This window comes from Amblyomma americanum, chromosome 3 (assembly GCF_052857255.1).
Source record: "Amblyomma americanum isolate KBUSLIRL-KWMA chromosome 3, ASM5285725v1, whole genome shotgun sequence".
NCBI lineage: Eukaryota > Metazoa > Arthropoda > Arachnida > Ixodida > Ixodidae > Amblyomma > Amblyomma americanum.
In genome coordinates, this window is record NC_135499.1 from 174,876,755 (window position 1) to 174,904,364 (window position 27,610).

The 27,610-nt window shown below is 49.9% G+C and overlaps 2 protein-coding genes across 2 annotated transcripts; both read left to right on the plus strand.

The window, feature by feature from the left end:
* Positions 1–5,197: 5,197 nt before the first annotated feature.
* LOC144123486 (gamma-secretase subunit Aph-1-like) lies at positions 5,198–9,838 on the plus strand. The gene is made up of 2 exons (XM_077656304.1): positions 5,198–5,771; positions 9,485–9,838. Exons 1-2 carry the CDS (start codon positions 5,326–5,328, stop codon positions 9,822–9,824), a joined length of 786 nt encoding a protein of 261 aa, XP_077512430.1. The 5' UTR covers positions 5,198–5,325; the 3' UTR covers positions 9,825–9,838.
* Positions 9,839–11,891: 2,053 nt separating this feature from the next.
* On the plus strand, positions 11,892–13,613 carry LOC144124275 (solute carrier family 22 member 13-like). The gene has a single exon (XM_077656911.1). The coding sequence runs from the start codon at positions 11,892–11,894 to the stop codon at positions 13,611–13,613; it is 1,722 nt and encodes a 573-aa protein (XP_077513037.1).
* The last annotated feature ends 13,997 nt before the right edge of the window (positions 13,614–27,610 follow it).

The window sequence follows — 27,610 nt, forward strand, 5'->3', positions numbered from 1 at the left end:
TGTAGGACGCCACACAGAGCTTCCTGATGGAGGCATGTTCCTCAGAGAAGGGCTAACTTGGAGATTCTCTGTCGCTTGTTATCGCTGCTTATTTTATGTCTTGAGACAGAAGATATTTATTTACACTCGGAAACGGGCCGCGCGCGCAGATATCGTCCGTCATCTGCTCGCTGCTTGAAACCTCTCCGAAACCACGAATCTGCGTTGTGAACTAGAAAGTGGTTTTTCGGAGGCTCCCATAGCGATGTCCTCCTCGCGGACGAGCGCTCTTCACAGCTGAAAACTGCTGCCCAGAATTGATGTCTGTCACACAAAGATTTTTGTTTTGATAGATACAACAAGTAGCTTGCATATTGTACACATTTTCTTCAACCGAAATTTCCAGCTCGTAAATATGCGCTTACGGTGTTTCAATAATGAACAGTGAGCTTACCAGGCTCTGTTCTTTATTACAGAGACTGATAATTGCTTTAATGGCGAAGCTTCGTGTGCAGCCAACACCGCACGGCTCAGTTGAATTCAGAAGGGCCCTAGCGCATTTTTTAGACTACTCGGGTGAGCGGTAGGCCTACGCAATTCTCTAACATATGCAGAAAGCATAACTGATCTCTGTCGCCGCACTGAGAATTTCGTAACCACGATTACTACCCTGATCTGAGCGCACATCAGTTTGACTTCCCATCTATGTATTTAAGACGCGAAAGCGACGCAGGCCTATACATAAATCACTACTCCGAGCACAGACACCGTGGAGAAGCGGTCACCGGTGGCTAGCTCGAGGGCTCACTTACCGAGCAGGCTTATCGATCGTCTCGGAGTCACGGCTACTCATATGCGAGGGGGGCTACACAGAGACCCTACAACTATATAGGGGAATCAGAAAGAGATATCCATCACCACACAAAGCACTAAATAGGGAAGAGGCTGTAGGATGGCGTAGGCTACAGACGAACACCTTCCCTAACCTACACACATACAACAAGATATCACCAACGCAATTCAGACCAGACTGCCCCTGGTGCGGCAGTACGCCCACACTCTATCACATCACCTGGGAATGCAAGAGAAACATAGCATTCCACAATCAACAAACACCGAGTGCGGAGCAATGGGAGAGCTGTCTCTTCAGCAGCGAGCTTGAGGTCCAGAGGGCCTTGGTAAAGCACGCAACTGAAGCGGCACAACTCAGTGGAGCCCTGGACTGAGGGCCCACTCTTGCTTGAAGACTCAAGTCGCCAGCACCCAAGCAAGACGACCAGGAAGTCTTCATCCCCGCGAACCTCTTGGAAAGAAATAAAAGTTTTCTCTCTCTCTCTCTCTCTCTCTCTCCATTTCTAGCCTGAATTATAAAGACGTTTGGATAGCGTGACGCGTCTCGACTACGCAGTATGCGTGTTTTTATATTTATTTCACGCGTGTAACAACCGGGATCGCTCAGGGATTGACAACAATCCAACGGAGCGTATGCGTTGGTTGAACTGTCTAACGTCATGTCTTACTTAGTTATCTTTTCACTCTGAGACAGACTATGTAAAGCTTTTTCTGTGAGACACAGTTGTTGCAGAACAACACTGCAGCAAAGCAGAGATTGTAGAATTGAATTGTAGACGTCGTAACTGTTGCTTATACCGTGACTTTACTTCAGAAGCGCATCCATCGTTCGTTGTATATATAAAAAATTGTAAATTGTGGGGTTTAACGTCACGGCACTCCACATGAGCAATGAGGGATATCCTTGTGTAGGGCTAAAAATTAATTTAGACCATCTAGGGCTCTTTAAACCGTACACGGTCGTTTTTGCATTTGCCTCAATAAAAATACGGTAACCAATCCCCGGGTCAACCGTAACCATGGGATTAGCAGCCGAAAGCCATAGCCACTGAGCCATCGCGGCAGGCTGCGTTCAAATAATTTAGCTTATAACTGATAACTGAAGGACACTCTGATGATGACACCAAAATATTTCAGCTGTCTAATCCGGAAGTCTCAGCCGAACCTTTGCGATTAATCAAGCTGAAGTACCGACCATATACTCTCAAAACTTTCTGCTGGCTACAAATCTAGCAACTTTTGTTATCAGGCCATAGGAGGGTTACTCCAGATCAGTAGGCTAAAACACCTGTTTCGCTATGTCAGCTAAGAAGCCATAGGCAGCTAATTTTTTGCATACTACTGAGGCAAAGGGGTCCAACATATACAGCGTTTAATTTTATTGCATGGAATATAATTAGAGCATAATTTTCAGTAAGTTACTTAGAATATGTCAAGTAGCTAGCAATAAATATGTGCAAAAACGCTTTCAGGCAATCTTCGGTGCATCGTTTGAACACGTTAGCATTTTCTGTTTTTTCTGATTCTGCTGAAGCTCCGCCTTGAGGGCATGACGCGATAGCCTTAATTAGTTTAAACACAAATATGCGGAATTAGTCATTCTTTATTCTGAATTCATAGATAGCTGGAAGTCCTCTTACTAATCTTGGTGCCGTGGTGCAGCGTTAAGCGATGCGCTCGTCATTATCTGCTTTGCATTCACAGATAGCTGGGAGCCCTTTTAGCACAATCCGGAGAGTGTGGGGTGGCATTACCACGGGACAATACAGGATGCACACAGAGGAGCTATAGCCTGGAGCTCAAGACTGTGTCCTTTAAGTGTCTGAATAACACTATGATTGCTTTATTCTCAAACGAATGTTGCGGCTGAGACCCTATTTACCTGGCTTCCGGTGCGCTGCAGTCAGGGTTACTCATTCACGGTCAAACCGATGGCAGGCGCAAAGCAGTTGCGGAGTTGTCTCTTCGCACCAGGAGCGCCCATGTGCGGCAGAGTCTGCCATTGCCATTCCGCAGAAGTGGGAATAAGCATTTGTAAACGCCACTTACAGCCACAGGCGACTCAACAGCGCTGCACAGTAGCGGGGGAGACCGTATGGTAGGTTCAGCTGCAGTAACGGGTCGAGGTAACTCAAGAGGCATCCCGAGCCTCCAGGGAGAGTCTATGCAACTAAAGTCGTGTTGCGGGCAAGCACTCGTTATGTCGTGCAACTTCAATCTGGCCGCTGTGATTGGGACAATGTGCGTGCTCCCGAGGTCCACTCGAGCAACACTGAGCACTGCAAGCTAGTCGCAGTCAACAATGCCACTGTGTCCTGGCTGTCATTGGCAAATTATGTTCTGACCATTTTCCAGTGTTTGGTGCTGTATCACTTATAAGAGCGGATCAATCGCTCATCTACTGAGCCGAAGTACCCGGGTTTGAACTCGACCGTGGCCGCCGCATTTCGATGGAGGTGAAACGCGGCGCCCGTGTGCTGTCCGATGCCTTTGCACGTTAAAGATCCCCAAGTGGCAAAAATTGTTTTTGTTGTTGCCTCTCAAAAGATGGCACATACCCACACTGGTGGATCGGCCAAGAATCGTGAGGCTGAGTTTGCTATTAGTGCGGAGCCCTCTGCTACGGCACCTTCTTCTTCTTCTTCTCCTCAAGTAATATGGCACATACCCACGTGGGGGGGATTGGCCAAGGTATAGGGTAGAATGCCAATGAAGCATTTGCGCGGGGAAGGAAACGTCAGAAGACTGAATCAAGATAAAAAAAATTGGGAAAAATAAAATGAATTCAAGAGGTATGAGTCATCCGGAATAGAATCAATCTAGCCTTTTTTGGACATGCGAAAGAATTTTGTGTATAGCTAAGAAGATAATCGATTAGTTGCACTTATGTAATCGTGAAGGTAGCCGCATACACTGCTTAACGGGAATCCCTTGGCCCTCGCACCGAACGATAGAAGAACTGTAAGAGACAGAGGCAGTCCTAGTCTCAAAAGAGGAACCTCCAGATATTGCTTTCTCTGAACCGCGAACCGCCGGCAAGAGAGGAGAAAATGATCGATTGATTCAACTTGCTTACATGATACACAAAGGTTTGTCGCAGCGAACCCGCACCTGCATAAGTACAAGTTTAAGTGAGGGATTCTACATCGCAGGAGCGTCATGGACACTTCACAAAGCCTTGACTTACACCACCGGATATTCCATGGGTACTTTAGGTGTTGAAAGTCCACGGTATTCAGCAACGGATCACTCAAAGTGGCTGAAATATGTTGGAACCGCTGGAAACGTGAAGCTGCTAACAGAATGAGGTGAGGGACGGGATATATTACAGGTGCGCTGAGAGCTGACCTTGCCAATAAACCAGCCACCTCGTTAAAATAGACGCCTGAATGCCCAGGTACCCAGACCAAACGGATCTCGCGCACTGTGCTCGGAACAAAAAACCTAAGTGAACGAGTCAAGAAAGATTTTTCCGAATTTTGGAGAGAGACAATAACTGAAAGGCAGTCTGTGAGAATAAGAACCCGTGCGACATGTCTGGGAATTTTGAGAAGAGCCAAACCAATGGCCAAAAACTCTGCGAAGAATATAGGAGTATAATCAGGGATACGAACGGAGTAGCTCCAATCTAGATCCTGCGAATATATGCCAATCGCCGCCTTCTCACAGCTGCCGGAGGCATCAGTGGAGAGAACAGTATGATGTGGAAAATTCTGTAGGTGTTCAGAAAGAAGACCATTTAGGGTATGTGCGGGAAGCTGTTGAGGTGTCCGCCAAGACGTGAGAGAGTTTCTGCGCCATTTCCTTCCCTTATAAACCATTAATTCACTGGCGGTAGTGGTTTTTTTTTTATTAAAATAATAGTAAAAAGGAAGGAAAAAAATTTTTGCTAGCCCCGGCATCTGCCATCGATATTGAGGCACCTGAGCTCGGGCAGCGGAAATAAAGGATAGCATGCAGAATGGAGAAAAATAAATGAAAGAGGTGAGGGGACAGGAAGAGAGGATAGGGGGAGAAGTAATATACTCAAACTTTTTACACAATAAGAAATGTGTCGAGGTTGTGCGCGTGATTAGTTCAAGATGGAGCAATAAAAACACACGCGCACAGCACTATGTTGACTACAACTGGAGCCGGGTGTCCAGTTGGGAATTTCGTTCCCTCGTTAGTAATTTTCAATTTTGCTCTGACTTCGCGTTTGAAGCGTCCACCGGGAAGCGAGACAGTACGAGGCTCCTTTCCTCAAAGACAATTTTCATGTTGTTCTCCAAGCAAGAGCCACGCGCAGAGTTACGCCCGATGAAGAAGCGCCACCGAGCGTCAAAAAGGAGGAATTTCATGAGAACGAATCATCATCATCCCCACCATTGCACCACCCCGAATGTATCGCACCCTACGAAGAAGAAGGTCAGCATAGGCTTCGATTCCACGGTAGGAGGGTCAAAGACTAAGGAAAACCGCAGACTACAGCGAGGCGGGTCAGGAACTGTGCCCATGACCTTCTACGAATGCTTGGGCTACGGCCTGATGGGATTCGGCCCGGCGCTCTGCATGTTCGCGCTGACCATCGCTCGACACCCGAGCCGCGTCGTGGTCCTGCTCGTGTCGTCCTTCGGCTGGCTCCTGTCGCTGCTGCTGTCGTCGCTCGCCTGGCTCGCCCTGTCTCCGCTGGGAGCGCCCCTGGCTCTGGGCGCCGCGGTGGCTGTCTTCTTCCAGGAGGCCGCGCGTCTCATGACGCTCAGGGCGCTGCGCCGGGTGGACAGGGCGCTCAATCTGGCCGCTCTCGCGGGGGCAGCCCAGCTAGCACGCAGCAGGGCCGGCCTGGCGTACGCCTCGGGCCTGGGCTTCGGTGTGGCCAGCGGCGCCTGTTCCCTCCTCAACGTCCTGGCAGACGCCGCAAAAACGGGTGCGCCGCCTGGGCTGCGAGGGATCACTGACAGGTAACAAACTATGATTGTCGTGCACTACCCGTCATCATGTGCACCCCTTTTGACGCTCAGTGGCGCTTCTTGAGAACTGCATATATGAAAATTGTCTTTGAAGAAAGGAACCTCGATAACTGTCTCGCTTCCAGCTGGACACTTCAAACGCGAAGTCAGGGCAAAAGTGAAAATTAAAAAAATTAATGTGGATTAGCCCAGCTAATCCAGGATATACAAAGCGAAAGCGGTATTGAGGTCTCCACTGACCCACGGGCCCAGTTGTGCGCCTTTCTTTTCGTGAAAATGAATGATCTTTGCAAAAGTTGTCAACGTCAATGAGCTCTATGAACGCCGTCGAATTACTTGTTTTGTTTTTGAGGAAAGCAAATGGAAAAGTAACCGTCTCTCATATCATGGTGGACACCCGAACCGCGTCTAAAAGGAAGGGATAAACGAGGGAGGAAAAGGAAAGAGAAAACTAAAAATTGAAAGTTCGATTTTGAGGGACCCGCCGCGGTGGCTCGATCAGTGGTTATATAGAGCGCTCGAATACTGAACCGGAGTTCCCGGGCCCGACCATAACATAACATAATTGGTTTTTGGGGAAAGGAAATGGCGCAGTATCTGTCTCATAGGACACCTGAACCGCGCCGTAAGGGAAGGGATAAAGGAGGGAGTGAAAGAAGAAAGGAAGAAGAGGTGCCGTAGTGGAGGGCTCCGGAATAATTTCGACCACCTGGGGATCTTTAACGTGCACTGACATCTCACAGCACACGGGCGCCTTAGCGTTTTTCCTCCATAAAAACGCAGCCTCCGCGGTCGGGTTCGAACCCGGGAACTCCGGATCAGTAGTCGAGCGCCCTAACCACTGAGCCACCGCGGCGGATGGGCCCGACCGCGGCGGCTGCGTTTTTATGGAGGAAAAACGCTAAGGCGCCCGTGGGCTGTATGATGTCAGTGCACGTTAAAGACCCCCAGGTGGTCGAAATTATTCCGGAGCCCTCCACTACGGCGCCTCTTTCTTCCTTTCTTCTTTCACTCCCTCCTTTATTCCTTCCCTTACGGCGCGGTTCAGGTGTCCAACGATATATAAGACAGATACTGCGCCATTTCCTTTCCAACAAACAAATTATTATTATTATTATTATTATTATTATTATTATTATTATTATTATTATTATTATTATTATTATTATTATTATGACCGCGACAGCCGCGTCTCGATGGAGGCGAAACGCGAAGGCGCCCTTGTGCTGTGCGATGTCAGTGCACGTTAAAGATCCCCATGTGGTAGTGGTGGTAGTGGTTTTTTCATTGAAATAATAGTAAAAAGGAAGGAAAAGATTTTTGCTAGCCCCGGCATCTGCCATCGATACTGAAGCACCTGAGCTGGGGCAGCTGAAATAAAGGATAGCAGGCAGAATGAAGAAATGAGATGAAAGAGCTGAGGGGACGGGAAGAGAGGATAGGAGGAGAAGTAATATATACCAACTATTTACACAATTAGAAATATGTCCAGATTGTGCGCGTGATTATTTCATGTTGGAGGAATTAAAACGCACGTGCACAGCAGTGGGGTCCCCATGTGGTCGATATTATTCTGGCGCCCTCCACTAGGGCACCTCTTTCTTCCTTCCTTCTTTCAGTCCCTCCTTTATTCCTTCCCTTACGGCGCGGTTCACGTGTCGGCCGAGATGTAAGACAGGTACTGCGCCATTTCCTTTCACTAACAACCATTTTTCAGTTTTCTAACGGGGAAATGAAATTCGCAGTGAATTAGTGGTTTGTGAGGAAAGGAAACGGCGCAGAAACTCTCTCACTTATTGGTCGACACCTTAACAGCGCCGTGAGGGAGGGAGGAAGGTGCAAGAGAAAGAAGAAAGAGAAGAAGGTGCCGTAGTAGACGGCTCCGGACTAATAGCAACAGTACAGATGCCCATGGAAGAAATACGTAGTTACAGCACCCGCAGCAGCTTATAAAGGTTGCTTTTAACACGTTAGCATTAGAAGGCGGCCATGGATCGGTGTCGGTGTCTGTGGGAAGCCCCCACCTACAAGGTTGTGTTTAGGGGGTGTGCCTCTCTCCACCTGTCAACTGGCCCCCTCTCCTACTGCCTGCGTGCGAATTATATGGCCTCCCTAAGAGAAAAAGTGATTTGCGGGAGGTTTTCCTTCTCACAATGCTCGTGAGGAGCAACTTGCTCACTGAAGGAATACCGAACTAGTATTTATTCGGGGCCCCCGCCGTTGCAGCTGGCAATTAATTTAATCCATGGTCGCTCGGGAAGAACAACCGGGGAATTACGAGGCCTACCGTTGCGAGCACCAGCCATCGCAGGGAAGTGGCGCATCGCTTCACGGCTGCACCACCGCGCCAGTATTGCTATCAGGACTCCCAGGGATCTATGACTGTAGAGAATGTCCAATTCCGCATATAAGGGAATGAACCCGTTAACGCTATCGCATCCTACCCTTAAGGCGGAGTTTAAGTGATCCTGCAACTATTTTTTATTGCTTTTCGCTCTCCTGCGTCGTTGTATGCGTGAAACACCATTGCCAGTATTGGAGTGCTCGGTTCTGGAACGCGCAAAAGCTTTCTGGCGGCGCAGTGCATCTGCGTTGCGGGCAAATGAGAAAGTCATGAACCGCAAACGAAGGGCAAAGTAGTATGTATACCACGTGGAGCCAAAAATGCACCATTACACGCAACCATATTCGTAAGTGTGTCAGAACAAACGGCGTAACGAAAAACGGCAACTAGCAGACGTCATTCGCCCGTGAACCGTAAAGATGGCTCAATGAAATGCGATTCGTTGCAGCGTCACAGCGAAGTCATGGGTGCCAGCGTAGATGGTTAAAAGGAGGTTGGCTTTGCAGAAATGGAGCGCAAACGGGCATTGCTTTGAGCTTTCCCCGCCTTACAGGGCGCGCATGGCTCTAATTGGTTGAGGCGATCATAACGAGCCGATCTACGCACTGGGTAGTTTAAGTGTACGACCTTGGTCACCAACTGTGCTGCCGTTGCTGCTGATAGTATAACAGAAGGCACGTGTTTCGCCATCACACGTAGTACGGGCTGAGCCGCCATTAGTTGCCACAGGATCACGTTCTGGCTAACATACTTGACACAACCGACAGGTTCGTCACGTGCCCGCAGTTCTCAAAGTGAGCCGTAAAGGTACACAAGTATTGCTGCATTAATTTTGGCAAAACTGCTGCAACGGGAATGGCACAGATTTCTTGCATACCATCGCTCGTCAATAAAAATTCACGAGGCACTTTGTTCACCCAAAGCGCGGTGAGGCGATAGCCTTCAGCGCGATGTTGCTGTTTTCTTCTCTAAATAATAAGTTAGTAGTGAACTACTTACTAAATGACTGATTAATAATGAACTAACTAGTAAGTGTAGCTCTATATATATATAGCTACGACATACTTCACCACTGATGACGTCATCAGTCTAATTGACAGCTATAGTGTGGCACTTTTCTGCGCATATCCCTGCTTGCGAGTCATGAGCCTATAAATGTTTTTTTCGCCTTAATACCTCCAGACGAGTAACAATGTTGCTGCTGCATCTGCTCTTACGAGCTGAACAACATGCAGTCAAAAAGCTATAAAGTATTTGGGCTAGAACTCCGGGCCGGTTCAGTGCTCACTTGTTTTCACCCTTTACATGGAACCTGCGAAGTAAGAGCGCGCCTTGTTCTGACTTGTCTCCTCACATCCAGCGTGCCGGACTCTTTCTTCCTGGTGTCGGCGCTGACGACGAACGTCCTGGTGTTGCTGCACACTCTGTGGAGCGTCATCAGTTTCCAAGCGTTATGGACGCGCAACCGGGCCCTGCTGGCCTTCGCGCCTGTAGCGCACGTATTCGCCTCGGGGCTAACCCTGCTCTACTCGCGGGGAGACTACGGCGTCCCGCTGGCCGCCCTCGTGGGGGTCCTGCTGATCACGGCCGCCATGGCATTCACCGTGGCTGGGGGCAGGCCGGGACCTGTGTGGACTGCCTTTGGCCTCATGCCCTCTCCTAAAGGAGCCGAAGACGAGGCTGCGCCGGCAGAGGGCTGAACCGCACGTCTTGACCGAGGCGTTCTTGCGTTCGGCGTTCTTGTGGCTTCTGGCGAAATGTGCCTGCTGGGGCCAGTCTCCTACATTTCTTCAACGCTTTCATTTTTTCTGACACATTATTTCATAATTATTTCAAATGTGCAACTTCAATGACAGGCGTGAAATAAACATACGCCACAACTTTATATTTTCAGTAGTAAATCTTGCTCTGAACTCAACAACATGATTGAGTAGCCATTGTAAACTTTCATTTAAACCTCCTTTGTTGCTGCAGTGAGATCACATTGCCAAGTTGCTTGTCGCATTCCACAGGAAAGTTTTTGAGTGGCGTGAGTTTCCGTGACCTGAGCTGCTTTCGTGCATGCGCAATCTGTTTTGTAAATACACACGAGTCTTCGAGTCAGCTCGCGAGGATAGGTTCGCGCAGAAAAATTGCTTGTAGAACTCAGATATCAACATTGAGAACCACGCCTTTCGACTGCAGATGTTCCATGTGTTTGGCTCTAGCCCCAATTTTTGGAAGGAGTGCAGCAGATTTGGGCACTTAACAAGTTTAGGGCCCTTAGAGGACCCTCACTTCGCTTCTAAGCACTCTTTTTTAGGGCTGCTTCTTGGTAGCGTTCAAGAGCCTTTGGTTGTTTCTCAATTGACAATGTCTGGTTTTTGGAGCATTTCGCAACGTGAATAAAACTTCACAGGAAGGGCGTTAAATCCTCTCTAGATTTTAAAGTCGATGGTGAGTGTGCTGACCATGGAGGATTTTGTCTTCAGCGGAGGAAGTGTTTGTTTATATTATTCTTGCTTAACGATGACAGATAACTACTCTACAACAAAATTGGAAACACCAAGGAATTGGGGGTTATATAATAATATAAATGCTCCACGTTCACTTACCGTTAACAGGTCTCGCTATGGGGATACTATTTTGAATACTGAAGAAATAGACATCCTAACGTTAGGTTAATTTTAATTTTGCACATCAGACTTGACACAAGTAAGTGGAAGTAACACGGCTGCCAGCCATTTTGAGGTGATGCGCTTCAAATGCTTCATCGAGGGGATGTCGGTGGTTCTATCCTTTTTTGGGCAGCAATTAAGATAAATTACGCCAAAGATAAATCTGCCAGCGACATCTTCCTTAGGCTAACGGAAAAAAAAATTACTTTTCAGTAATGAAAACGAATTTTCTAAACATTAGTCAGGTTTGCTTCCTTATGTATTCTGTCTTTCGCAAGATCCACTCGCACGTTCCATTGTATTTCTTGATTATATGGGTATCTTGTGTCACTTTTCTTGTTTCCTTTTCTTTTATCCTGTTCACTTCTTCCTTATATTTTTTTCCTATTTCATCCTCTGTATCACACTTATTTTTCACCAGCAAATGCTTTTCATCGGTCAATATCGCAAAACTATCACTGCTTTTTGTATAGTTATACACAAAGTACTTATACAGCTATTTTTTTGGAGTCTTTCTAGAAATTGTTTTAAATGATTATTGTTAGCGTTCATTCCTTTAAAGAATATGCAGGATATTATGTTGCATTAACTTAACGTGTTCAGCCCGATATAAGGTTTTGGTTTAAAACTTTTTGCTCAGTGTTTGTACGCTGATTCATCAGTGCTTTTTGATAACTAGCATGCAATAATGATTTCATAATTGGAATGTGCTGTGCACCATGGGACGCAGTTACGCTCACTTGCCTCTGAGACCGAAGCAGTGCTGTTATACCAACCTGCGAAATGTACACGACATATAAGCCTCTAAAATTCGAAAGCCGAACCGCATGCATTTACGCGTGCACCGTCACACCGTATGTCTCCGAGGTAAGATGGCGCCAAAGGCTTTTATGTTCGACGCAAAACAAACAAATAAAACACTAAATGTAATCCGCTTAGAAAACGAGGTCGACGTGTGAAACGTTTAACTCACATGCGCCCACCCTCTGCGAGGAGGGAGAAGAAGAAGCTTTCCTGGAAGCGCTCGCACCTCTGCCTGCAGCTCTGCCAAGAGAACCTTTTTCCAGACGCCTCAAGCACTTTCGACAGTGGAGTCTCTACTGCTAAAGTATGGACATCCTAATACCGGGGCGGGTTCTGTCGAAAGACCTGCTAACCAGCGAGTCCTTCGATTGCTACGATGCCTTTGGACACGGCATCTTCCAGCGGCGACTGCTGGTGCTTTGCACTCTGGCTGCATTCCTGACGAACGCCCACGGCTACGCCTTGAAGCTGATTTCCAAAGACGTGGAGTACTGGTGCAAGCAGCCGGCAACATCGAACATCTCGGAAGTCGCGTGGCGGAACGCGGTCGTCCCTGAGGGCACCTACGGACGGTCGAGCCGATGCTACCTCTACGAGCTCCCGGAAGACCCAAACAACACCGAGGCGATCCCCTGCCAAGAATGGGAATACGGCGACGAACGCGAAAGGATGAGCATCGTGAGTGAGTGGAACCTTGTCTGCGAAAGACGGTTGCTCAAGGCGGCAATCACTGCTGTCCACAACGCTGGCGCTAGCTTCTTTCCGTTTGCCGCTGGACCCATCGCGGACAGCATAGGCCGCATGCCTGTTCTTCTGACAGCCGTCGCATTGTTCACTGCTTCCACAGTGATCGGCTGCCTGCACACAAGCTTCGTAATATACACTGCCATCAAGTTTTTCGCCTCGGGAAGCGTCAGTGTGGTGGGCTGCCTGACAGTCGTCAGCTTGTTCGAAGTAACCACCCATGAAAACAGGCCGCTGCACATTCTCTTCTCTATCACTCTTGGAATTATCCTTTCAGATCTCTGGTACGTCGCCTTTGTGCCGTTTGAACTAGGTTGGAAGCTAAAGCAGGCAATTTTCCTTCTGCCGACTGTGCTCTCCCCACTGTACCTGTGCATCGTGGATGAGTCGCCACGATGGCTAGTAGCGACGGACCAAATGGAGTCTGCCGAGGCCGTTATGCTCGCTGCAGCCGAGGACAACCACTTTTTATACGAGCTTACAGCGTCCATAATTCACAAGCTAAAGAACGAAATCGCGAGAAACGCTCAGCGCCTGCCCGCCATCGATGAGGACATGCTCGTCGGCTGCTCCATTCAGCGACGGACTTTTGTGATGTGTCTCTCTTATTTTTCAGTGATGTTCACCGCGTTCATCGCAACATATACTCCTATGAACCTGAATGATTATTGGGTGTATCCGATGTCATTTGCCATAAACTTGATCGCCTGCACAATCATGTGCTTGCTGATAACAAAGATCACAATGCTAGCTCTCATGACAGTATGGTTCTCATTGCTCGGCACTCTTCAATGTCTGTCCAGTATTGCAGGTGGCTTAGAACTCACGATCATGACCGAGGCACTTATTGTAGTCTCGAAGGCGTTGTACTTTTCCGGCGGTGTGTTGTGCTTTGTGTACGTCCTAGAACTGTTCCCGACGGCCGTTCGCGGAACTGCTGCCTGCTGGCTGTATGCGTGCGGCCGCCTGGGTGCTGTGGCCGCCTTCATTGCTGTGGCACTCCAGCAAATAGGCCGTCGAGATGTAGCGTTCGCCTTTGCCGGGCTTCTTCTCTTCACGTCAATCATCGCACAGCGAGCACTGCCTCGTGCCACCACTGTAGAGTGCGCAAAGGAGGAGGCCAAGCGTAGGTTCGACATGAGCCACCGCAGCATGGAGCACATGAAGAGGAGCCTGGATTCTAGAGTTCAATATTCGACCAGGAGCAAGGCCAGCCACGAGACTTCGAGGTTGTCGATGACCCCACGCGCCCGTCATCTTAGTGTCTCTCAGTACGGCGACTAAATTCGAGAAAGGAAGAAGGCCGTGCTCACCTGCCGACTTACTTCTTTTCTTAGTCAATTTTATTTTTAAAACAGTGTTCGACTGGATTCCACATACTGTTCTCGGATCTAAAAATGCGTGGTTGCAGGTGCATGCTGTGACTACTATGAAGCTTCGGTCCGATCTACGTTCTTTGTATCTAGATTTTTTATAGACCCAACTTTATGCAAGTGTCTGTGCTTTTTAGTATACCTGCGGAAATCCTTGAAAAGCTTCCCCCGACTTTTTCTCATAGCTGTGTTCGCACATACGAACAATGAACGGTCTGCTGTCATGAATGCAAGCTGGTGTGCTCGCGGAAACCTTATTGATGCGTGGTGCCAGATAACAGGTGAACTATTTGACGGACATTTGCTGATGCATACTCGTAAAATTCAGTTTATTCACTTCAGGCGTCCGCCATGTTAGCCGCAACGAGTGAACACAGTGTGGCACTCATTCCGCTAAGACCTGACTTTCTTTGCCAATTTGAAATATCAATTTCTGCATAAATGGCGAGTATTGATATCGTTATTGCCAATATGTGAAATGTTCAAGAAGAAAATATGTTTACATTCGTCTCCGACAGTAGATTGTCAATTAACATTCAAAATGGTGACTTAAAAGATAACTGCTCGGCTCATCCCTGCCGTGCGCACTGTATTTCTCAAAATTACACGCGCCTCTTTACTGTGAAACACGCCCTTGGGCAACACAGATCAGAAATGACGAGACATAACGCTTGGCGGTAGGGGTAGGGATAGGCGGTTGTGAGCGGCCTTGTAGGCCCACAAGGGCGGTCTCGAGAGCCTTGTGTCTAAATGAAGAACACGGTAGAAAACTTTGTTGAGTGCGAGCATGTAGGCAAATCGGCAAGCATGAGCCTCGTGGAGATCGGAGCGCCGAATGACCACGCTCCGAAGGAGGAGAGCTACCGAGAGGCAGGTCGCCACAGCATGGCGGAGTGCTTGCACATTCTTGGCTGCGTGCAAAGGGAAGCAGCGAACTTTGCACTGGATGACGACAGGAATGGGAGAGACAAGAAGATGGTGGAGGCTGCAGAGGTTTTGGGGGCGTTGGTATGAGGATCGAGTGATTGGGAAGAAGCCACTCGGATTTCTCCAGAGCCGGAGAAAGGATAGCGGCGGTGAGAAATAAGTCGATGAGATCAAAACAACATTGCAGAGAGTTCTGTACCGGGCCGGCAGAGCCGCATGCACACCAGAGAAGTATGTAGTCGGCGTAAAAGATGAGATGCAGGCGTTGAATTTCGGCTTATTGGGGGCGAGAGGATCTATAGCGAGATTTAAATGGGCAGGAGAGGAGTGAGCACCTTGAAAAGGGACAAAAGTGTGGTGGGGAGGGGGGGGGGGGGGTCGGGCAGACAGATGGGTGTCTGCTCGAAAGCGAGCGGCACGGTTAGTGAGAAAGGAGCGGATGGAAGGATGGAAGGGTACATGCAGGAGCAGCAGGTCAGGAAGGCGAGTTGAGGCAGATGTTATTGTGGCATGCATGGTTGAAAGCCTTGTGTACTTGATGGTCATAAGAAGGTGGATTTGTTGATGATGGGTAAAAGAATAGCTTGCTGCAGAATCAGAAGCATCTCAAACTATATCTGATTGAGGCACATGGAAATCGAGCGCGAGCTCTCAGCCTACAAAAATGCAGCTGCGCATATTTACGTTCGGCAGATATTCGGCGCTCTATATAATGCTGCAGAACCAGGTACAACAACCGGCTGCTCCTTGGAAATCATAACTCCAGCGGTCTTGATTTAGCTGAGAGCAGCATCCAAAACAGCAGTTTCACCGTGATCGCAAAAATATCTCATATTTCATATGGGCTTAAAATTAATTTTCCTTTTTTTCTTTGCAGCTCTAATTTTCCCAGAATACGTGAACTTTCTCACAATTCGGCACCGCTGCCGGGAGAGAGGCGATACGGAGTAAGCCACGCTGCCACGTGCCGTACTGGACGCGATTTTGAAGCGGAAAGCTTCACTAGGCTCGTAAAAACCGGGCTTCGCGTGAGGCCCACTACAGATTTTCCACAGCTGCGCATGCGCGAAACCGAGTGACGTCACGCGGAGCGCAGGTGGCCGCTGCCGCAGCCGTCATCGCCGCCGTGCGCTGCCTCCGTCGTCTGACCTTTCGCCATGGAAGGAGGAGAAGACGACCCAGAAGTGGTAGCGTGAGAGTTGCAGATTTTAATAGCCTTGTACAACGATTGTTCAAGCTTTGTATACCTAAGACAACACGTTTTGGAAAAGCTAGAAAAGTATAGCCAAATTGCAACCCTATGTATGAAACCTTAAGCTAAACCACGAGCATCGCCACCAAGCTTTTCGCTTAGAGATGTCCAGGCTTAACACTTTAGCTAATCCTCAGCCCACCGCGGCGGCTGCGTTTTTTGGCAAAGACGCGGCCGCTATTGTTAAAGATACCTCGCACAGCATACCTCAGGTTTGTTTGCTGTCTAAAAATCTGTTGTAAATGGCGGGTTTTTGCATTTAAATTGTATTTAATTGTTTCAGAAACTATACTGGCAATTTAGGTCAACACAAGACCGAAGCTAAGCCGAAACTTGAGAATTGTAAACCATCTTGATGTAAACAAACGATATGGCTGGTTTTCGAATATATTTCAAGCCAAATTCCGAAATCATTTAAGGATTTGCGATTCAATACACGCAAGGCGATTCTACCCAACCTTAGACCGTTCTCCACGGGTGGGCTTTTGCACAGATTTCTAAAAGGGCTTTTTACCAAAATACACACACACTCTAAAGCGAGAAAATTAAAATTAGCCCCATCGATAGCAAGGTAGAAAAGTTCCATTCACGTGCGAGCACGTTCTGCGATCTTATTAAAGAAGCTCACCCAGAACCGGTCGCACCGTATCTATCAGCTTTGCCCGGCGAACCTGAGCCGAGTCGTCTCCAGCTGCTTCGCCAAACGGTATACGCTCAAAGCATGGACATCTTATTTCCCGGACGCCTGGTGTCCAAGGACCTAATGACCAGCGACTTCTTTGACTGTCACGAGGCCTTTGGCGACGGCATCTTCCAGTGGCGACTGCTGCGCCTCGGCACCCTTGCTCCTTTTTTGATGAACATCCATGCCTTCGTCGTGGCGTTGATTTCCACAAACGTGGAGCACTGGTGCAAACAGCCGCCAGCGTCGGACATCTCTGTAGACGCGTGGAAGAACGCTACCTTCCCCGCGGACTCCGAGGGGCGCGTGAACCGATGCCAGCTCTACGAGCATCCGGTAGACTCAAACAACACAGAGACGATCCCCGGCCACGAGTGGGTATACGATGACCCGCCAGCCAGGACAACCATCGTGAGTGAGTGGAACCTTGTGGTGGTGGTAGTGGTTTTATTAAAAATAATAGTAAAAAGGAAGGAAAAGACTTTTGCTAGCCCCGGCATCTGCCATCGATACTGAAGCACCTGAGCTGGGACAGCGGAAATAAAGGACAGCAGGCAGAATGGAGAAATGAAATGAAAAAGGTGAGGGGACAGGAATAGAGAACAGGGGTAGAAGTAATATGTACAAACTATTTACACAATAAGAAATGTGTCCAGGTTGTGCGCGTGATTAGTTCATTTTAGAGGAATTAAATCACACACGCGCACAGCACTGTGTAGGTTACAACTGGAGTGGGGCGTCCAGTTATTAATCGTTCAAGGTAGAACTCGCGGAGCGTTCGGTCACTGCGTGTAACTACCTGACGGAGAACAGACGGGACGTCAAGCCCGTGTGTTCGAGGAATGCACATAGGCTCACCAAGGTTCGCTCACGAGTGCGCGCACTGCCCTGCGGCCACAATAGCGTTTTGATGGAGTCTGGTAGTATGCCCTGCGCCCTATAGGCCGCGAGCATATCGCGACGAGCATCGGCGAACGCGGAGCAGCGAAGGAGCAGATGTTCTAGTGTTTCCACTGCACCGCATCCGTCACACACATCACTCGTCGCGATTCCGTGACGCACCCGTCGTTCCCCGGGCCACACGCAGCCAATGCGCGCGCGGAGGATCATTGCACGTTGTGACCGTGTAAGTGCGCGACAGCCGGTGACACTGTCGATGCGCTCACCTCCCGCGATGCGTGGGTCGGGGTGCTGCTTTCGGAGATGGTCGTGGATGGCCGCACGCACGTACTCCAGTGCAAGGGGCAGATCGCTGGCAGGTAGTTGGTGTGCAGCGGTCGCGAGGTCGTCAGCTTCTTCGTTGCCGGCGATGCCGCAGTGACCGGGCACCCACTGTGCACGCACGGCACAACCTCTCTGCGCGAGGCGCTCGATGCGCGAGCGAATTTCCCGCACTAGTGGGGTACCGCGGCCGTTAGATTGCAGGCGGCTGAGGGCGGCGCGGGAGTGGCACAGCAGAGCACTCCTGGGCGGCGGAGGGCCGAGGGTGAGCAGCAGGTCCAGCCCGAGCCGGATCCCCATCAACTCCGCCGTGGTGGAGGAGCCCAGGAAGGCTGCGTGTTGCTGGCTGTGCAGTCGCAGGGCGGGGATGGTGGCCGCCGCAGCAAGGGAGCAGCTGTCGCGGGCCACTGAGCCGTCGGTGTACACGAGGAGATGGTCCTGCAGCTCCTCGTGTATGACGGCTCTGGCAAGCTGCTGCACAGCGCAGGGGGGTGTGCTCCGCTTTCCCGCGATGCCGACGATCTCTCGCTGTACCTCCGAGGCAGCAGGCCAGGGCGCGCAGGAGCCGTAGGGGGTTGGGCCTTGGGTCAATTGCTCATACTCGAGCAGCGCCGTGCCCATTCGTGAGCGCGGGTGCGAGCGCATACGCTGCAGCAGCGAGCCGCCGTCCGGTGCGCGGTGAAGCCGGTCGATGTGATTCAGTGAACCTTGTCTGCCAAAGGCGGTTTCTTATCGCGGTGATCACTGCTGTCCACAACACCGGCGCTGTCGTCTTTACGATTCCTGCTGGCTGCATAGCGGACAGCATCGGCCGTAGGCCGGTGCTGTCAAGCGCCGGTTTGCTCATCATCTGGCAAGCGCCGATTTGCTCATCATCTCTTCGGTGACTGGCTGCCTGTCCAGAAGCTACGTGGTGTATACTATAGTACAGTTTTTCATCGCAGGCAGCGCAGGCCTGGTGACGTGTCTGACATTGGTCAGCCTGTTCGAGGTCACCACCCACGACAACTGGCCATTGCACGCTGTTCTCTCATCTATTACCGGCGTATTTTTGTCTGACCTTTGGTTCCTAGTTTTGTACCTCTCAAGCTGAGTTGGATACTAAAGCAGGTATTATTTCTTCTGCCAACTTTGCCCTCACTGCTGTTCTTCTCCATCGTTCAAGAGTCGCCGCGTTGGCTTGTTTCTAAGGAACGACTTCAGTCAGCCGAGGGCGTCATGATGGCTGTCGCCGAGGCCAACCAGTTTATGTACGCGCATACGGCCTCTATGGCTAAACGTCTACCTGCCATAAATGGGAGATGCTCGATGGTTGCTCCATTCAACGACGTACGTTCATAATGCGCGTCTCCTACTTTTCCATCATGTACACTGTGTTCTTCACCGTGTATACCCCGAACTTATTAGGCGACGTTTGGGTAAACCCCGCCTCGTTCGCCATGAACACACTTCCTGCTCAGTCATGCACCTGCTGATCCCCAGGATAACAACGTTGAGTCTTATCACGACGTGGTTCGCAGTGCTGGGCACCATTCAGTGCGTACTGAGCGTTGTCATCGGAGTGAAATTTACTGTGTTTAGTGTGCAATCATTGTTATTGACCTGGGGCTTAATCTTTCTGGCGTGGTCCTATGCTTTCCTACACCCTTGAACTCTCCCAACGGCCGTACGCGCAAGTGTGACCTGTTGGAGCTACGCGTGCAGTCGCCTAGGCGCTGTAGTCGCCTTCATCGCCGTCGTCTTGGCGTACGCCATTGCCGCGTTTTGTCTTTTCGCTTCAATGATCGCCCAAGGGAGCCTGCCTATGGCTATCACTGTGGAGTGCGCTAATGAGAAGGCCAGGCGGATGTCTGCCATTAGCCATCGCAGCATGGAGTACTTGAAGAAGAGTTTGGACCCGCAGGCTCAAGATACAAGCAGAAGCAAGGGGAGCTTGGATATGAGTAGATCATCGGCGTCATCTCGGAGCCGCCTTCGTGAAGAGAATCAAAACAAACGATGGATGAGTGTGTGAAAAGTGTGTGTGCCATCCAACTGGCGACATTGTTTTGCAATTGTACATGTTCTTTTTCTAAATGCAATTAAGCTGGGCTCTGTGTACAGTTTTTTTTTTATCCATTTACTCGACATGGAACTGCAGTGTACTCGCTGACTACTGTGGTGCTTTGCTTAGGGCATCACTTTTCGCACACACCTGCATGTGTGTGTCCTTGGTTAGCCCCGATAGGTGTGTGCGTATTTGACCTTTCTTTGCCCTTAAAATAGCGTTATTGTTTTTTTCGCCAATATCGCGGAACTTATGCTTTTCGTCTGCCCTGGTTTTTGCATGCAAGGGATAGTTTCCTTTAACGGCAGCCTTGGATGGACGCATATATTTTCAAGGTCCGTAATAGGAACTGAAGACCTTTTTTTTACAGTGCCACACAGCGTTATAAACAGACAATGTGATTACAGTACATAGGGGGAAGGAACTTCCGGGATGTGCCAGTTAACTAGTTGTTACGAACTTTACGCTCCTTTTCTGTGCTAAGGAAATTTTCGCGCAGGGACAGCTGGCTTATAGCTTAATTGATGCCGATATTCGCATTGACTGAAGCCTGCCTGCGCTGTGACAATTTGTGCTTGAATATCGTTCAGTTGACTTAACGCTGTCTTAAATTCGTATCTTTTTTGTGTATATATATCGGTTCATCTGTCTTCCTTGTTTCTTTAAACTGTGTATTTCCATAGCATGCTTTTAACTAACGTAGCTTCACTATTTTCTCTGAGTGGTGAACCCAGAGTCTGCAGTAATCAACTACACCAGTTAGTCCATGATTGCTGCGAAGGTTGCATTGAGTGTTAACTTGCGGCCAAACTAAAATCAAAATGCTTTTGTGCCGACTTGTCATTATTTAACATGTCAGTCATACGCTCTCTTCCAGAATAATCCTGATGACGGCGGCGACTCCGCCTGCGACCTGCCTAATTTTTTTTCCTTTTAAGTAGATAGAAATTTCAGTCCTTTCTGGCCTGCTCATACAAATGCATCTCCGAGTCTGACCACATGCGGATAAGCACTTCTTTTGCCATTTTATATGCTCCGCCAGAGTATACGCTATCCTGGTAACGTAATTCCATTACTGTTATTGCGTTTTTAATAGCAATATATATGGCCACGATGGTGAGCGACGCAGCTCAGATAGAATGCCATACCAGTCTTTCAACAGCTGTCTGGTCATGAAGCGTCCACGTAACGCTACGAGAGAGCTTCGTGCTCTGCCACAAGTGCCCGCACCGCAGCTGTTAAAACTGGTTAAGGCTGTGAGTCACGTTGTCGCACTGTGGGGAGGTGGTCAGCGGAGACTTTTCTTCTTTTAGTGGCGAAGTCCCTGCGCATACACTGGGGGCAGGTTTCCTTTTGTGCGGTTGATGCTCTTCGGGGTAGTTTCGATGTGCCAGGTTTCGAGTAGGAGCCTTTTCTGGTAAATTTTTTCGGTTCCGAGTATGCTGGTTTTGTCGAAGTTGATTCTGAGTTTTCGGAATGTTCGCCTACAGGATTGCGCTGTCTTGTGAAGTTGCGGACGTCGTTTATATGTTGCCGAATTCTATCTTTGAGATTTTTGGTTTCGCTGATCTTCCTTGCGTCGCATTCGGCGCAAGGAATTTTGTTGGTGCAAAATTCCTTGCGCCGACTGCGACGCAAGCTACATCGGTAAGCTACCTGGGAGGCAGGTGTGCCACCTCGGTCGCGTCACCTTGTGGTGTCATCACTACCTACACACTGGATAGGGAGCAAATTGCCCACCATGACAAGTGGGAAATAAATTAATGATTGTTACTCGGGGCGGCGCATCGCTTAACCGCTGCACCACTGCACCAGGAGTGGCATGGGGGCTCTCAGGGATGGGTGAATGCAAAATATCGAATGCCAGTCTTCAAATATGTAAATTAACCCATTACGATATTGCGTCATACCGTTAATGCGGAGATTAAGTGTCCCCTCCAATTTTTAAGTTCCTCCTGTGGACACGGGAGCTTTAGGTGATTGAGCGTAGCTTTTTTATTGTTGCGAAAGTGTGCAGGTGAGTACATACAGAGATGTAAGCGCGGCTTGCCTCGGCATTGCATAAAAGGATAATGCCACTCTACAGCGTAAACAAGTGTAGTGTTGTTCTATAGAATGACCGTGAGATGCACGGCAAAATAGCACGCCTAAAGCTGTGATTTCCCCATCGTGGAAAATTATCGACGAGTGTGGCGAACTTTTTTATTATTACTACTTGTGAATGCTTTGTAACACGCTGTAGGTTGGCAAAAATCAGGAGAGGGCAATAAAGCTTCGCCCTAAGGGTATGACGTGGAATCATTAATGGATTAATGCCCATATATGCAGAATTGGTCATTGTATACATTCACAGCTATCTTGGAGGCCTCATGTTACTCCTGGTGTAGTGGTCCCCCGGTTATGCGATGCGGCACTGCCCGGAAGGTGGCAGTTTCAAACACAGCCACCGGTGGGGCATGGGAGACCCCGGTCACTCTTCCCGAGCAACCTCTCGCGACCAGCCATTAATTTAACTGCCACCAGTCGCAACATTTAGCAAGGTTGCTCGGTAACAGCAACCTACACGGTTCTGACAAACACCTGCTTCTCTGGGGATTTTTTTCTATCGCTGCCGAGGACGCCGAACGGGACCCTTAAATGACTATTGCCACCAAACTTTAGTTTTGTGTTCAATTGTTGCAAATTATGGGTTAGACATTGAAATACATAGATTACCGTGTGTCATTCGCCTACGTCCGCTAAATAATTTATAATTAAATGTTGTCTCTCATGCAGTTTTGGTTTCATCAACCGAACGATGGCCGTGGCATGAAGTCGACATTTAGGTCACATCTGGAATGAGAAACCTGCAATACCAACGCTGATGCGTAATTTTAATTCGCATGAACGGCAAAAAGTACGTTGAAACTGACCTGGCCTCGACATTTTAGCCATCACATTTTCGGATTAAAAAGTGGACAAAGATTTCACGCGGTCTTGGCACAGATTATGAGGTATTCGATGCTTATAAAGGGTTGATTTTTCTGTCTTTTGTGCCTTTTGCCCATTCTACTGCTGGTTGAACCGTTTCAAGCCCTCGTCGGCAGCCGCACAACCCGCACTGAACAGCATGATGGTCTTCGATCCCACTCTGAATATTTTATTAACGTCTAAGGCGACAATCGCTCATGCGGCGGTTGCTGTGAGCAGTATATACCGAGCCATCCTCCCGAGAATCTTCCTTGACAATAATGTTTTTCATTCATTCATTCATTCAAGTAACGCGGCGGCCAACTTATTGATGCAGGACCCATTTCCCGGTTTTAAGACGCTATCGTAACCCTCCCCCTACCGAGTGGCATGCACCTAGTGACGTCACGTAAAACGACATTTCAGGAAGGCCAAGGCAACGCACGACGCAACACGCTGATTGGGCTGTTTGCCGTCGCGTCATGCATGACGTGATTACAATGCTCCATGAGAACCCATCGCGCAAAGAAGTCCGAGCATAGTGCGGTCATGAAATACAAAACACGAAATAACACGTACTCGACGCGGTAAGTAATGGACAATAAACAATATAATATTCTCCACCACGAATATGAGTCTTTAAACCATCTGTTATGCAGTGGTAACCACCCTGTGAAATATTTCTTCTAAGGCATCTTCAATTCAATGCAAAGCTTGGCAATCTTATCGGGTGCAGAACGGATCCCTATAGCCACCCTAAGTGCCTACAAGGTAACTTCGAACGCCTCTTTACACTTGCGAAGCGCATAGCCAACAAGTGCCCTTTACTCGTCGTGGGGCCTGGGGTTACCCACACGACACACCGAAAGGACGCCGGGTTTGGTTAGCCGCGCAACAAGCCGGTCTCTCCCTGCTCACCGAACCAACCCTTCCTACACGCACGGGAAACGGTGTCTGTAAAGATACTACACCAGACCTCACGTTCGCACATCGCCTTCCCCACGCCACATGGTGCAACACACAAAAGAATCTAGGTAGCGATCACTGCATTATCGAGATTCTCTTAAACATTCAACTACACCGCAGGCCTCCCAGAGGCACAACTTTCACAAAGTGGGACTCTCCACTCATGTAGAGCAGCCCGCACCTTCGCCCCCATAACGGACATGAGCGATGGTGGTGGAAACTTTATTAGACACAAGGGTTTTTAGGACGCGCAGTTCCTTGGGCCTCCGCACGGCCCCACTGCACTCAAACGTTCATGTCCCGGAGGCTCATGACGCTGGCAGCCCGGCCTGTGGCGATGGCTTGCTTGGCCGGGTCCTCGGAGCGCAGTAGGGTCTCCCAAGCCTCCCAAGTGGTAAGGTGCTCCAGGCCCCGCGGGGGAGGCTCCGCGGGGCAGAGGAAAAGGATATGATCGAGAGTGGCTTTGGGGTGGGGGCAGAGGGTACAGGAGGGTTTTGTGTGGGCTTGGTGAAAGCGCAAGCGTATATAAGGGGAGGGTAAGGTGCGTGTTTGGAGCCGCCTCCAAAGTGTCTGATGATAATTGTCCAGGGAGGGATGGGGTGGGGGGTACAGCTGACGCTCGGCTTTGCTGGCCTGCGTCAGTTCACTGAAGGAATGCATGCGCTCCCGTGAGAACCCCAGATCGGAGGCCGCCGGTGCCCGGTTGAGAGAACCTCGGGCTAAAGCGTTGACAGCCTAGTTTCCGGAATTCCCGGAGTGGGCAGGCACTCATATGAGCTCCATGTGGCGGGGCGGGTGTGCGGCGAGGGAGTTCAGTATGCGAAATTCAGGGACGTGAACTCTCCCGCGGGCGAAATTTAGTATGGCAGTTTTAGAGTCCGATAGTATATACCGGGCCTCCGTACTCGTGATGGCTAGGGCAATAGCGGCTTCTTCAGTCTCCTCCGAAGTGGCAGGGGGGATATGTGAAGGGTGGCAATCGGTTGTAGGGAGGGGTTCGTGATGGCTACAACCGCGTCCTCGCCTGTGCATGAGGCATCCACGCAAACGGCATCCGGTTCCATGCCATAGTGTTTGTGGAGCGCCCGTGCGCGAGCTCTGCGGCGGGGTTCGTGGTAAGTGGGGTGCATGTTTTTGGGAAGAGGTTTAGTAAGTAGTTCGCGGTGAATGTGGTGGGGGACCTGGAGCTGTGTGGGGTCCGTGGCTGGTATCCTGATGCCGAGGGTGCGTAGGATGTGTTTGCCGGTGGTGGTTCTCGCGAGACGTATATATTGTGTCTGTCAGTGGGCCTCGATAAGCTCACCTATCGTGTTGTGTACGCCTAGCTGGAGGAGTTTTTCGGTTGAGGTATTTAGGTGTAGGTGTAGTGCTGTCTTAAGTGCTGTTCGGATCAAGGCATCCATGGTGGATATTTCTGTACCCTGGAGTTTCAGGTAAGGGAGCGTGAAGAGAAAGTGGCTGAGGACGAAGGCATGAATGAGACGACATAGGTCATGCTCCTTCATGCACCGGTGATGTCCAGAAACTCGGCGGATTAGGTGGGAAATCTACAACTCCATCTCCTTTAGTTTCTGGGTGGTGAGAGTGTTTTTCCCGTTGTTCTGGATGTGGAGGCCCAGTACCCGGAGAGTGTGTACCTCCGGGATGTACCTGTTTTCCAGTTTCACGGTTATAGGTGCTGTTGGGCAGTTTCGGGTTGTGGGGCGGAGTATGAGGAGCTCCGACTTCTCTGGAGAGCATGAGAGTCCGATACTCCGCGCATGTGTTTGGGTGAGGGCAGCTGCCGACTGCAGAGTAGTCTCCATGTCTCCATCACTGCCACGGGTGGTCCATAGCGTGATATCATCAGCATAGAGTGTATGCCGAAGGTGAGGGATGGTTTGTAGTTTGCGGGCAAGGGGGATGAGTGTGACATTGAAGAGGAAAGGGGAGAGGACAGATCCCTGGGGGGGTGCCAACCCCACTAAGGGTGTATGGGCGGGATGTGTGGGGACCGAAGTGAATTTCGGCCGTGCGGTTAGTAAGGAATGCTTGAATATAGGTGTACCTACGTTCACCTATGTTCAAGGGGGAGAGCGCCGCCATGATCGCTTTATAGTCTAGGCGATCAAAGGCCTTGGACAGATCCAAGGAGAGGACAGCTTTCGTGTGGCCCGGTATGAGAAGGTCAAAAATATCCTGTTTGAGCTGGAGCATGGCGTCCTGTGCCGACAGGCGGGGACGGAAGCCCACCATGCTGTGCAGGTAGAGGTCTTGTTCCGTCATGTGTTGGGTGAGTCGGGTGAGTGCGACATGCTCCAAAAGCTTGCCCAGGCATGATGTTAGTGAGATGGGACGAAGATTTGCAGGTGTAAAGGATTTGTGGGGCTTGGGTATGAATAAGATTTTGGCGTGACGCCAGGATTGCGGAAGGGTGCCCTCCTGCCATCATGTGTTGAAGTACCCCGTGAGCTGGGCAATCGACTGATCGTCCAAATTGCGGAGCATGCTATTGGAGATGCGGTCAACTCCTGGAGTGGGGTTAGAGCGGAGAGTCAGAAGGGCCGCTCTGACTTCTGCTTCCGTAATCTCCGCGTCGAGATTGGCATTCGGGGTGCCGACATAGGTGGGTAGGGGGTTTGAGGTACCGGGAGTTGTGTGTTTCTAAGTATGTCGATGAGTGCGTCGGGAGAAAGGTTGGTCCTCGGTATAAGGCGTGTGACGTGGTGTTGTGTGGCTGTTTTGGATTGCGTGGGGTCAATTAAGTTACGGAGGAGCTGCTAACTGCGTTTGGAGGACAGATTTCTAGCCATACTGTAGCAAATCTGTCCCTAGTTGGATCGGCAGAGCTCCTCAGAGTGCTCAGTAATTTGTGTTTGCAGTGCGGCTAGCCGCTCTTTAAGGGTCCGATTGAGCTTTTGCCCTTTCCAGCGCTCTAGGATGCTATGGTGGGCCTCCCATAGGTGGGCCAGGCGAGTGTCGAGGGTGGGCATATCTGGTGTGGTGTCAAGCGTTCCAGTGTTTGCGGAGACATCGTTCATATGTGATGCCACCCACTGGTCGATGTCTGTAATGGGAGCGTCAGGAAGGGCCGCCCGTGCGGCGCGGACCGCATCCCAGTTGGTGAGTTTGTGTGTTAGGTGAAGGGTAGTTCTTTGTTTGTACGGTACTGTGACGGAGAGAATCTAATGATCGCTCCCTAATGTGGGATGTGTTGTGTTCCACGTAATACCCGCAAGGTTGCGGCTCAGTGTAAAGTCCGGGCTGATGTCCGCGCTGACACTGTTGCCAATTCTCGTGGGAGTGTTAAAGTTGTTGTGTATTCTGAGGCGGAGCTGTTGTACCAAGGACCACAGTCGCCTTCCTCGTCCCGTGGTGGTGCGCTAGCCCCAGTCAGTATGCTGACTGTTGAAGTCCCCTCCGATAATCAATGGATGCTTGCCTGCAATACGATGGAGATCGCGCAGTAGCGTTTCCAATGAAGCCATCGGATGAGACGGTGTGTAGTATATATTGGCAATAAAAATAGATGGTGTGGAGTGTGCATCTGGTATGATTTCTGTGATCACGCAGGGTGCCTCGGAGGTGATCTGATGCGTTTGGCGTGCAAAGGAGCGATGTAAGAACGTGGAAGCCCTGGGTGTATTCGTTGCGTCCGAGTGAGCGGATGTGTAGCTGGGAAGTGTGGCAGGGGCATGTGTGTCCTGAAGGAGGAGGATGTGGGGCGTGGGAAGTGTGGGGAGAAGGAGTTGGAGGGGTGCGCGCTTGCCCCGGAAGCGGCGGCAGTTCCATTGCAGAATTGATAAGGAATTAGGTGGTCGCCCCGCCATACTGTAGCTTGGGTGGGGTGAGGGTAGATGGGTTGGGTAGGGGGTTCTGTGGGGT